General features: G+C 45.7%; 1 protein-coding gene across 3 annotated transcripts; it reads left to right on the top strand.

Moving 5' to 3' along the window:
* Positions 1–430: 430 nt before the first annotated feature.
* LOC134021208 (ovochymase-2) lies at positions 431–12,638 on the top strand. 3 transcript variants are annotated; one of them, XM_062461799.1, is made up of 21 exons: positions 431–566; positions 1,891–2,005; positions 2,253–2,350; positions 2,672–2,769; positions 3,022–3,194; positions 3,343–3,438; positions 3,644–3,795; positions 4,315–4,534; positions 5,286–5,376; positions 5,582–5,721; positions 5,944–6,084; positions 6,623–6,753; positions 7,274–7,367; positions 7,516–7,647; positions 8,148–8,252; positions 9,482–9,674; positions 10,024–10,078; positions 10,395–10,587; positions 10,865–11,007; positions 11,244–11,400; positions 11,784–12,638. In XM_062461799.1, exons 2-21 carry the CDS (start codon positions 1,918–1,920, stop codon positions 11,858–11,860), a joined length of 2,577 nt encoding a protein of 858 aa, XP_062317783.1. In that variant the 5' UTR covers positions 431–566; positions 1,891–1,917; the 3' UTR covers positions 11,861–12,638. The 3 variants fall into 3 exon arrangements, with proteins under 3 accessions (XP_062317783.1, XP_062317785.1, XP_062317784.1); XM_062461801.1 differs by having other exon boundaries at positions 9,527–9,674; XM_062461800.1 differs by having other exon boundaries at positions 5,582–5,715.
* Positions 12,639–12,674: the final 36 nt, after the last annotated feature.

Raw genomic sequence — 12,674 nt, forward strand, 5'->3', positions numbered from 1 at the left:
TACGTACATACTCTCTAGTGTGTGTGTGTGTGTGTGTGTGTGTGTCTCTCTCTCATACACACACAGAAACAGAAACTGAAAGAGCAGCTTCCTCTGGAATGCACTACTCATGCCCAATTAAATCCTGGCTTGTAGCTTAAAAAACAACAACTTTGATCCACGGATTGAAATCGACAGTATTCTGTCAACTTGCAGGTAATTCAATCTGCAACCAGATATATTCCCTGTGCGCAGTGTGTGCCTGTTACATAGATGCAGTTGGTCAGGAACAAAAACAACAACCTGCATTCATGTTGGTACACACAGTCCACTAAATAAAACTGTTGTTCTTTATCTGAGAGCTGTTCTTATTGGCTTCTGAACAAACCGTCACCATCCTCAAGGTTGCCTGACCTTTGACTAGCTTGTATCGGCTGCTCCTTCTAACTGGCTACTTCAGCTCTGGGTCGAGACACAAAGGAGCTTTGTTGGCATCCGGAAAATAATATTAACTTGCAATATAAATATCATCATTATCATCCAACACTACTGTAAATAGCCTACTTGTTAGATTTTCACAGCCTCTGGTAAGTCAAAAATCCACTCTATTATATTTTGCTGCACGTGTCTACAGGTGTCAAAATTAGAAATTTCTATTACTTGTCCAAGAGCCACTTGTCAGCAGACTTACAAATAGGCTTAGCCACTATAGTGCCACTATAGTGCATAAGTAGTAAGTAGGCAATAGCAGATATGCTAATCAAGACAGATGTTTGTAGTTCTAAAATACGTTTTATGAGCCAAGGAACGGTCATTATTTTAACCTGGCTACGTGCGTAATAACATCAACGCATTTCAAGATTAAATCATTTTTAAGGATTGGACAGTGCACTAAAAACTACAACTATTTAATAGGCCTATAAGTGCAACATCATCGATAATATTCTGTTCTACATTGACAGTCGAACAGAATATTGTCATTTTGTTTTACTGTCAATGTTCTATAGTTAAGATCTTGCAAAGACCTATACACTGTAGGCAGCAATACACTGTAGCCTACTTCGAGTATGCCAACGATGTATGTGGTTTCTAACTTCATCATGGTATTAACACCGCACAAGGGCTGTTAGTTCATCCTCTTTGTTTGGCATTCTTTGCTGACAAACACTCCAAAATGACGGCAAACCAATCCATTCAGAAATCCCTACAGAAAGGAAACAAAAGAATTACAGCAAAGTAAAATGTCTTGTGTCACATCTCGTAAATTTTTCAAAGGTCGCGTTGTCACTGGTCTAGCTGGCTCTCATCTCAAATGGAAGACTTGACGGACGCTGTATTTCAGTTGTAGCTATTACCGATTGGAAAGATATATATATATGTATCTTTCCAATTGGTAACGTGGGTTGCTACAAATGGTTGAGCATAGTTGTGGGCTTACACATTTAATTTCTAAACAATGCGCTGTCGATCATCGATATCTGGTTAGCTCCAACAAAAAGTGGACAAGAAGAATCAACCTCTTCAAACCACACGCAATTTTTTTTTGGTTGAACTTTTTCTGTCTCTGTCCCTCCATCTCCGTTTCCGTTCTTTTGATCCAACCCCTGGCGTGACCGTGCCTGTGGTCAGTTTCACAGTCTGCTTCTCCCAGCATGCTTTGCTTTGTCCAGGGTTTATAGCCGTCTAGGCCTGTCTCAGCTCAGGGCTGTTTTATTAGTTGGTTTTGTTGGTCAGCAGGAGAGCTTGGTGCCTCTGCTATGTTGGGGATGTCACCCTTTGACTAATTGGACACACACACACACACACAAACCTGCACACACATGTCATGTACACACACAGACACACACACACACACACACACACACACACACACACACACACACACATATAAACAGTCTGTATTCCCCCCAGTGAGGCCTCAGTCGGTAAGGAGTCAGGATGGGTATTTGGGGTGCGAAGATAAGGGGAGCTGTTCTCTGTCTCTGCTTCAGTTTGCTCTGTGGACTGACACCTTCTCACACTGCTGGTGAGTACTCTACACCATCCATGCATGATCACAGGTGCATCGCTCACACACACAGTCTCTGGGACTCAGACTACACACTCTGAACATGACTACAGACAACAATCCATGTTGAATAATTCCACATTTAGGGCTTATTTGTGCGTGGCGGTACAATGTAACAGTGAGAATTCAACGTTTCTGAATAACATTAATGAATCCGGTTGGATGTTAGTAGTTTCGGACCAAATGTTGAGTCTCTGCCCTTCAGGTGCGAAGTGTGGGGCTCCCCGGGTGAGGAGCTTGCTAGACCGGTCATTGAGGGTGGTAGGAGGAACTGAGGCCAGACACGGCTCGCACCCATGGCTGGTCAGTCAGCTTCTTACATTACATTTCTATAACATTTTGTTCATTTAGCAGATGCTTTTGTCCAAAGCGATGTACAAATAGTGCATATAGAAAGTACAGTATCTCCAGGATCAGAAGTGCATAGTGTGTCGTTCTGTCTTATATCATTATCTTATCACGAGCATAAATATCAGGATAATAGAAATAATGGTTGTATCCGCTTAATGATAATACAAACGATATTTAAACAACTATTTCAAGTGTCCTGTGGTGAATACAGTGAAAGTGTAGCAGAGGAGGTTGGGTGAGCAGACTTCATAGGGTCTTCATGTTGACGCTCAGGTCTCTCTGAGGTCCAGAGGGGCTCATTTCTGCGGAGGGGCTATCCTCAGTGACCGCTGGATCCTGACAGCTGCCCACTGTGTGGCCAGCATCTCTGAGTAGGTACTGTCCACCACACACAGACACCAGCCCTCAGACCAGTAGGATTGTACTGTTCTGAGTAGAAGGTTTGGGGTTTGACAAGGTGGCCCTTGAACAAGAAAACACAGTGGTCCTCTTGTCATTGGACACATTTGTGTTCCAAGATGTTTTTTTATAATGTTTCAATATGTTACAAGAAGTTTCAAGATGTTTCAAGGTGTTCCCTCATGATTGGTGTCCTGTGAGTTCTGGAGTATTGTCCCCCACAGTGAGTTCCTGGGGGAAGTGAGCGTTGTCATTGGAGAACATGACCGCAGGGTTCCTGATGCTGAGGAACAGGCCTTCACCGTGAGGAACATCAGAGTCCACGACAAGTACCGCTACTACTGGCCAATGAACTATGACGTTGCCCTATTAGAGCTCAACAAACTAATCCAATTGGGTACTGCTCTCTCACTATTGATGTTGTGTAGCCTCAAAACGACATGTTTGGATGTGAACCCTACTTTAGCACTTTTTGTATTTTAAATATTTCTCCTTACCTGACCAGGCTACAGTGCAGCAGTAAAGCAGGATTGTGTTGTATGTAGGTAGTCGGGTCCAGCCCATCTGCCTGCCTGTACCCAGTGAGGCCTTCCCCCCCAGGTCCAACTGTGTCATCGCAGGATGGGGTCGCATCACAGAACGTGAGTCCCACAGACCTGGGTTCAAGTCCCACCGAGGCTGCGATACATCTAAAACGCACACGGTCTGAGAACTGGCCTGATTCTGGTCGCAAAACAACACCAGAATTACTGTTGTCTGTGTGTGGCGTTGAAGTGGCTGGGTTCCAGACATATGAGGACTGGTCTGACCTTCCAGTTGGTTGAGTGCCTGTCTTTACCCGAACAGGTGGCAGACTGCCTGCTGTTCTGAGGGAGGTGCAGCTGGAGCTGTTGGAGAAGGCCAGTTGTAGCTATGTGCTCCAGACCCTCCGCCCCCCCAAGCCCAGCTACACCGTGCTCTGTGCTGGCTACGAGAGCGGGGGCAGGGACGCCTGCCAGGTGAGAGATACTGTCTGCTATACTTGATAAACTACAATACTCTAGAATAATAATAATAATACATTTTATTTGCATTGCACTTTACATTAAAGCAATCTCAAAGTGCTACAGAGCATATAATAATGCAAATTAAAAAGAATCAAAGTTAATAATTAAAATTAAAAAAAGATCAAGGTCAATAAATAGTTAAAAGCAAAACTTATAAAATACATTTAGGCAAAAGCTTTTTTTTTTAAGATATGTCCTCTACAATCTAAAATAAATTAGTGTACTCTAGTCTAGATAAACTAGCCTACTCTACGGTCTACATTAGATAACCTAAGCTACGCTACAGTCTAGATAATCTAGTCTACTCTACAGTCTAGATACATATTGTTGTTTTTTCCAGATGTGGACATTACTGTTTTGGGAAGTATGTATATTCTGTATTCTGTAATACTGTGTATTCAGTTTCTGTGTGCATGGGTGTGTGTCTGGTGCGTGCATGTGTATGTGTGGGGGTATGTGTGTATGTTCCAGGGGGATTCAGGGAGTCCTCTGGTGTGTCCGTGGGGGGGTGGCCACTGGGTGCTGGCTGGAGTAACATCCTGGGGTAAGGGCTGTGGAAGGAGCTGGAGCAACAACGAGGGAAGGAGCCCGTCCAGGAGAGGTTCCCCGGGGGTCTTCACCGACGTCAGCCTGCTCCTGCCCTGGATCAAGACCACCATCAGGGGCCTGGAAGCTCCCATGAGGACACATAGTGGGTTGAATGCTTGAATCCCACTAAGATCTCACTGTGTCTATGTGAGCTCATTTGTCCTTGTTTTGCTTTGGGGAGAGATGGTCGGGTGTGAGGGTTTGTGTAGTAGACCGAACAGAGAACTGCCGAAGCCCTCGAGGACAGGAAGAGAAAAAAATTCAAGAGAAAAAAAGTATTTGATTTTCGTTTGGACAACTTATCTTGTTTGGACGATTTAGTATCTTGTTCGGACCAGTTGGCTTATTATCTTGTTTGAACTCCCATGGAGCGGCCCTAACTACTCTGGCGTAGGCTACCTGTCTGCCGCCTGTGGCACAAATGGATTTGAGCATGCCAATTTAGTAAACTAGCTTGCATGGGTGAGGTTGAATATCTGTGAACATTTGCAACAAAATAAACAAGTCATTAGAACTCCTTATCATCTTGTTCAAACTTGTCTCCAAACGAGACAAGAAGTAGCCTGAACAAGATAAAAACATGTTTGAACAACTAACAGGTCACATCTCTAAATCTTTTTTAGCTCTTAAAAAAAGAAATCTGCCTGACTTTCAGGGCTCCCGTAGATACCAGTGGAGGAATACTTGTTTTAAATGTTTAATTTTTTTTTTTTTATTAAATGTTTTTTAATAGACACCATGAGTCATTGTTCCTCCATTTAGTTTCCTTGTGAACATGTTTATTTGAATACTTATAAACCTGTGTGTGTGTGTGTGTGTGTGTGTGTGTGTGTGTGTGCGTGCGTGTGTTCCAGGCCTGTGCAGTGTTAAAGATGGGCACGTTTCTGGCCATGAAGGACTGATCAGAAACCCCTCCTTCCAAGGTCATCACTATGAAAACAATGAGTAGGTGTCACTCTGGGACACTGAACAGTACAGTACATATACTACTAATACTGGAAGTAATATCTCTTTGGCCAAAGACAATAACTCTCTCTCTCTCCCCCCCCCCCCCCAACACACACACACACGCATACACACACGTATACACTCTGATATCTGGATGTCTTTCTCCTTCCCTCCTCCCCTGGACCCCCCCCCCCTCCTGTAGGCTGTGCTCCTGGTCTGTCCTGGTCCCTCCAGCCCAGTGGATCCTGCTGGAGTTCCTGGAGATGGACCTGGAGAACGACTCTCTCTGCTACTCCGATCAGCTGGTAGTCTCTCTAACCAAGGACAAGCCCGTGGGTGAGGGTGTGTGTGTGTCTGTCTGTCTGTGTGTATACAGCGCCTTGTGAAAGTATTCAGACCCCTGACAATTCTCTCATGTTACTGAATTGCCAAAGGTGGAAGTATATGTGTGAACGTAAGCAAATATGTGTGTGAAAATGTTTGCATATGTGTGTGTGCGTATGTCTGTGTGTGTGAGTTTGTGTGTGTGTGCGCGATTTGAGATTTGTGTGTTGCGTGTCGTAGCGAGGTTCTGTGGCAGTACCCTCCCTGGACCCGTGCTGCTCCACTCCCATGGTGCATCTGTGCTCTTCGCCTCTGATGTAACAGTGACAGGAAGAGGATTTGCCCTCAGGTTCAGTGCTGTGGACGGAGATTCTCTGTCGGGTAAATTATATACACACACCCACCACAAAAACAGATCTCTCTCTCTCTCTCTCTCTCTCTCTCTCTCTCTCTCTCTCTCTCTCTCTCTCTCTCTCTCTCTCTCTCTCTCTCTCTCTCTCTCTCTCTCTCTCTCTCTCTCTCTCTCGATGTTCACGCATTCTTATCTGCTCTTATTCACCTTACCCTCGGTCACTCTCACTCTCTCCATCACACTCTCCTTCTGCCTCTGTTATTCTCTCTCTTTCTCTCTGAGGACTGACGAGAGGCAGTCAGGAGACACCCAGCAATCCCATGACCCTGTAATGGGATGCAGCAGGGATGTGATCACACACACACACAGACATACTGTACCCCCCCCCCCCCCCCCCACCCACACACACAGATACCCACTAAGTTAATATCATAGAGTCTAAGGAAAAGGATGAGATTAAGGAGCCACAGAGAACACAGGGATGGTCAATAAAAGTATTCATTTTCTCTGTGTGTGTGTGTGTGTGTGTGTGTATGTGTGTAAATATGTGTGTGTGTGTGTGTGCAGAGACAGTGTGTGGCACAGTGGTGCTCCAGCAGGCTCAGAAGGCAGTACACAGTCCCAACTACCCAGAATCCTACAGCAACAACTCTGTTTGCCGCTGGGTCATCTACGCTCCCGAGGGCCACGTCATCAAGGTTACACACACACACATACACACACACTAACGTACACGCACACACACATAAACAGATGTACACACACTGAATTACACACACACACACACACACACAATTATGTACACACTCACATACACACAGAGATATACACACACTCATGCACACATACACATTCGCACACACAGATGTACACACACTCAGACACACACACACACACACAGTCATGCCCTAGTGCAGTGTGAATCTAGGGCATATCCTCTGGAGAGCTATTAAACTTCACTCCTCTCTGTTTTGCACCAGTGGGAGGGACTCCTCAGAGGGGCTGCTCCCTAGTGGCAGCAGTCATGAACACAGGCCGCAGAGTCAGTGAAAGTGTAGCCTGAGATCAGAAAGATCAGGTTCCCTCCGTGCCCAGACACAACATGAACTTGATACTCGCTTTGATACCGCAGCTTACAGATGTGATCGTACTATCAACAAATCAGCCAAGCGTCCCTTCATCCTGTAAGCTACCACTGTGCTGTTCTCTGTCCTCCAGCTGGACTTTGAGGACTTTGACTTGGAGCAGTCCCATCACTGCGAGTACGACCGCCTGACTGTGTTTGGAGATGTGCACAACAGAGAGGATATAGGTACACAATTTCATCAACACACACGCGCGCGCGCACACACAGACACACACACGTGAATGTACACACTTGCATCCACACACACGCATGTACACGCACACACACACCCTATGCGGACGAGTGAATCCGTCATGTTTCGTGTCTGTGGCAGCTGTGCTGTGTGGGCCAGGCATCCCTCCCTCCATCCTGACCTACGACAACGTGATGGTGCTGCAGTTCAGCTCTGACGGCTCGGTCACGCGCAGGGGCTTCAACGCCACGCTCTCCTTCATCAGCCACACCGGTAAGGTCAGGAGGTCAGGGTCAGGAGGTCAGAGGATCAGGTTAAGTAGAGTATTCAGCCTGTTCTTGTGTGAGAAATGATTCATAGGAAGAACTGACACAGGATGAGACTGTACGCAGACTGTAGTCACTCTAGAGAATTATGAGGAATTATTATATGTATAATCGTCAAATTGGAATTGAATGTCATGTTAACTTCAATTTACTAACCTGAATCTTTAACGCACCATATTTATTACCATGCCTCTAGAACCATCATAAATCTGACCTGAACATTCCTACTTAATAATCAAATTACGTTTACATTTAGTCATGTAGCAGACGATTTTCTCCAAACCAACATACAAACGTGCATATAGTAAGTGCAGCAGATAGTCAGGGACTAGAACCGCACAGTTCCAACAGTATTACTGTGGGTAATGCCTAGGAACAATCTGTGGTACAAGACACAATACAGCAAAATCACTTCTCAAATACAACCCATCTCTACATTCCAAACAGACCTGCAGCAGCAGGAGTACAGCCACCTGGAGGGGAGGATGGACGACCAGGATGAAGATGAAGAGCATGAGGAGGATGATGTCAGTCTTCGTTATGCTTTGCCTGGTTAGTCCTCCATCTGTTACTCCGATTCTCTCTCTCTCTTTCTCCTGTCTCTCTCTCTCTTCTCCTGTCCCTCTCTCTTTCTCTCTCTCACTCTGTTTTTCTTCTGTCTCATCTCTATCTCTCCTGTTTCTCTTCTCTATCTTCCTTTACCTGCCTCTTTTTCCATCTGTTTCTCCATTTCCCTCTTTTGTCTCTCACACTCTCTCTTTCACTCTCTGCATCTCACTCTCTCTTTCACTCTCTGCATCTCACTCTCTCTTTCACTCTCTGCATCTCACACTGTCTTTCACTCTGCATCTCACACTCTTTCACTCCGCATCTCACTCTCTCTTTCACTCTGCATCTCACACTCTTTCACTCTGCATCTCACTCTCTCTTTCACTCTGCATCTCACACTCTTTCACTCTCAAAATCTCACACTCTCTCTTTCACTCCTCATCTCACACTCTCTCTCTTTCACTCTCAAAATCTCACACTCTCTCTTTCACTCTCTGAATCTCACACTCTCTTTCACTCTCTGCATCTCACACTCTTTCACTCTCTGCATCTCACACACTCTCTCTCTTTCACTCTCTGCATCTCACTCTCTCTCTCTTTCACTCCCTCTATCTCTTTAACCCCCCCTGTGATGAATATCTTGCGATGTGCCACGTTGTGTCACAGTCCACGTTTTATCAACCGGATCATTATTCTAAACAGCCGGGGCAGGCCTGGGTGGAGTTATGTGATGTGTGTACCATGTGTATACTGTGTATGTACTGTGTGTGTACTGTGTTTATACTGTGGGTTGACTGTGTTTAAACTGTGGGAGAGGGCTGCCCAACCCTGTTCCTTGGAGAGCCAGCCAAGTTTTCATTCCAACCCTAATCCAGCACCTCTAATAATGAACTAGTTGACAATCAGAATCATGTTTGTTACCAGTGGGGGTAGTCAAGCCCTACAGAGGGTACATCTCCAGGATCAGGGTTCGGACAGAATCAATGGAAATGTATAAATTGAGTAAAGTAGAATTGAACCAGTTCTTCAACTCAAATGGGATAACTTAAAAAAACATAATTTCATCTATTTTCAGGAATCGTTTACAGTGTAATACACCTAAGCTTCTAAAAATAATCTCTGTTGTCTAAATTACTTTAGTTCCACAATTGTTTTGTCCTCAGTTGTTTTGTCCACAATCTTGGATACTGTGTGTTGTCTAAATAGTCTAAATATGTGTGTGTGTGTGTCAGGGTTCACACACACATGTGGAATGGCTCATCCTCCTGTTGCTCTAGCTCTAGGGGCTTCTCCAGGGGAGGGGGGTCCTCTACGACAGTCTTTACCCTGGGACGTGCACCTTAGCCTGGGCACCGAGCACGTCTGCTCTGGGGCCATCCTCCAGCCCTCCAGGGTCCTCACTGCAGCACACTGCCTCATTGGCCTGTGAGTCACTCTCTCTCTGTTTCTCACTGACTCACTGTCTGTCTGTCTGTCTGTCTCTCTCTCTCTCTCTCTCTCTCTCTCTCTCTCTCTCTCTCTCTCTCTCTCTCTCTCTCTCTCTCTCCCTCCCTCCCTCCCTCCCTCCCTCCCTCCCTCCCTCCCTCCCTCTCTCTCTCTCTCTCTCTCTCTCTCTCTCTCTCTCTCTCTCTCTCTCTCTCTCTCTCTCTCTCTCTCTCTCTCTCTCTCTCACTGTCTGTCTCTCTCTGTTTCTCTCTTTGGCTCTCTCTCACACACACTTATAATGTACGACTCATTTGAAATGAATGTGGTTGTACCATGCGTTGCTTTGCAGGGAGGAGAGATCCCTGTGGTTGCTGTCTGTGGGGAAAGGAGAGCCTGGTCAACAGGTTTGTACAGGTCTATATCTCTCTCCCCTCTCTATGTCTGTCCTTCCATATGTCACTCCTCGTGCACCTCTTTCACACATTCTTCCTCTCCTCTCACTTCTCTGTGCTCTCGTCACCTGTGTGTGTGTCAAAGGATGATGATGTTGTGGAGCCGTACAGTCACCAGGTTGACAGGTTGAAATGTATGTGAATCAATCTTCAACTTTCCTTGTGTGTGTGTGTGTGCGCTTGTGCATGTGTATCTGTGTGTGTGTGTTCTTGTGTGTTCATACATGTGTGTGTGTGTGTGCATGCATGTATACGTGTGTGTGTGTAGAGGCATGCCGTGAGCAGGGTGCTCCTCCACCCCCACTACGACCCCGTCACCCAGGACAACGATGTGGCTCTGTTGGAACTAGCCACGCCTCTTCTCCTCAATGAGCACGCTCAGCCCGTCTGGCTTCCTGGCTCAGGACAGGAAGTCCCGCCCACTCAGGGGTGCACAGTGTCAGAGTGGGAGGAGCATACAGGTCATCTTTATTACCCAGCAGCCCCTATCCACAGCTGACATATCCATATGCCCATATGTCATATATGTTGTGGTTGTGTGTGTAATGTTGTAACTCATGGCATATATGTTATAGTAGTGTGTCATGTACAGTATGTCGCAAATACATGTCATGTATGTTGTGGTAGCATGTGTTGAGTATGTGGCGTTTGCAGTTGTGATTACACCTGCCATGTAAGAGCTGACCATGTAGGTCATGTTTGACGTGTCATGTATGTTGTGATGGTGTGTGTCGGCAGGGGGGGTGTGGAACAGCACAGTAGGACAGCAGACGGTTTGTCTAGTTAGCCTCGCTGACTGTGAGAGCTGCTACCCGGGAAGACTCAGCCCAACAATGCTGTGTGCCCGATCTACGCACTACAACACCCAGCAGCCCTGCAGGGTGAGGGAGGCCACAGGGCGCTCATGGCAAATGTTGTCTTTATATAGAGGAGGCACAGTGCAGTGAATAGTGTTTGTGGTACTGCTACGCCATCTGGTGGGTTCACGGAGCTTGATATGTTCCCTTCTCATCTTCTTTGGTCTCCTCTCCTCTACCCTCTTCTCCCCTTTCGCCTCCTCTCCTCTCCACTGTCCCTTCTCCTCTCCTCTCTTCTCTCCTCCCAATCCTCTCCTCAGGTGGGGTCTGGTGCTCCCCTGGTGTGTCAGAGGGAGGACTCCCACCCTGTGCTCCTGGGTCTGGGCAGCTGGGGGGAGGGCTGTGGAAGCCACCGGAAGCCTGGTGTGTTCTCCTCCATGGCTGCCGTCAGGGGCTGGATCCAGGACCAGCTGCAGGGTGAGGAAGGAGGGGGATCTGAGATGCAGGGCATAGAAGTCTGAAGTCTGTTCTGAGCCAGAATTGTTGCGTTGGACCTGTTAGTGTATGGATTCTTTGACACTGACTATGAAAATGTACTGTTACAGAACTATACACTTATGGTTTCTTGATTTTCTGCTCGACTTTTGTGTCACTTTGAATCAAAGCTTCTGCTAAATGATAAAAAAAAGTTTTCTTTAAGTAAAAAAAATAAAAAACGTATTCAGATTGTTTCCAATTTTTCCCAGGGAGTTTCTACTTGGTACCTGTCTTGAATATCCTGAGTCAGTCCTCACTGTTTCTCAGTTTCTAAGCCTAAACTCAGGTCTCTGCTTCAGGTGTTGTTATTGCGTGTGTTCCAGGTGCTCTCGGCCTAGCAGTCCCAGACGACCAGACTAGCAGTGACTCTCAACAGGAGCAACTCACCTCAGGACAATGACTGCTCTGGAGATTCCAGACCTCTAGCGGAGGACAGACTAAACTGACAAACACCAATGCAGTGCACTGCAAATGCTCTACTACTGCAATTCAGAATCCTGAATACCACCATCCATTTGCACATTTTCATTTTTTTACTGTCTCTTACTGTATACTTGTATTAATTCAGACTGTGGTGTCACCTTTCTGTGTCAACTGCTGTCTCTGGAGGAGGGGATCCCTCACTGAATCGCTCCTCCTAAGGTTTCTTCCATTTTTTCAGTTTTCCTGGGAGTTTTTCCTTGTCTTCTTTGAGGGTTTAGGTTGGTTTAGGTTTAGGTCTGCATATGTGAAGCCCTCTGCAATATTGCCTGTACAAAGGGCTCTACAAATACAATTGGATTTTAGATGATTTTTCTAGAAATACCTGTTAGCATTTTTTCTTTATTAGCATAAGTGTTGTATTAGCATGTGTTCAGTGGTAGCATGTGCTTTGTGTTAGCAGCATGTGCTTTTAGTTAGCAGCATGTGTGTTGTATTAACCTGTACTCGGTTAGCATTTGTTCTGTGTTAGCTATGTGTTATCCTACATTATGTGTTAACTTGTGTTCTTTGTTAGCCTGTATCTTGTATTAATTAACCTGTGCAAGAGTAAAGTATACCTTGATCTGCAGTTTTATTGCAGAAATCAAGCCCAGTTAAAGTGACATGGTGTAATACATTGTTGGCAATGTGTTTGTATAGCTAAGGTTGATAAATTATTTTTTGATGTCTTAAATGTTCTCATTGTTGAAAGTAACCTTTTACACTCACTCACAAACACACACACACCCACA

Source organism: Osmerus eperlanus, chromosome 5 (assembly GCF_963692335.1).
Source record: "Osmerus eperlanus chromosome 5, fOsmEpe2.1, whole genome shotgun sequence".
NCBI lineage: Eukaryota > Metazoa > Chordata > Actinopteri > Osmeriformes > Osmeridae > Osmerus > Osmerus eperlanus.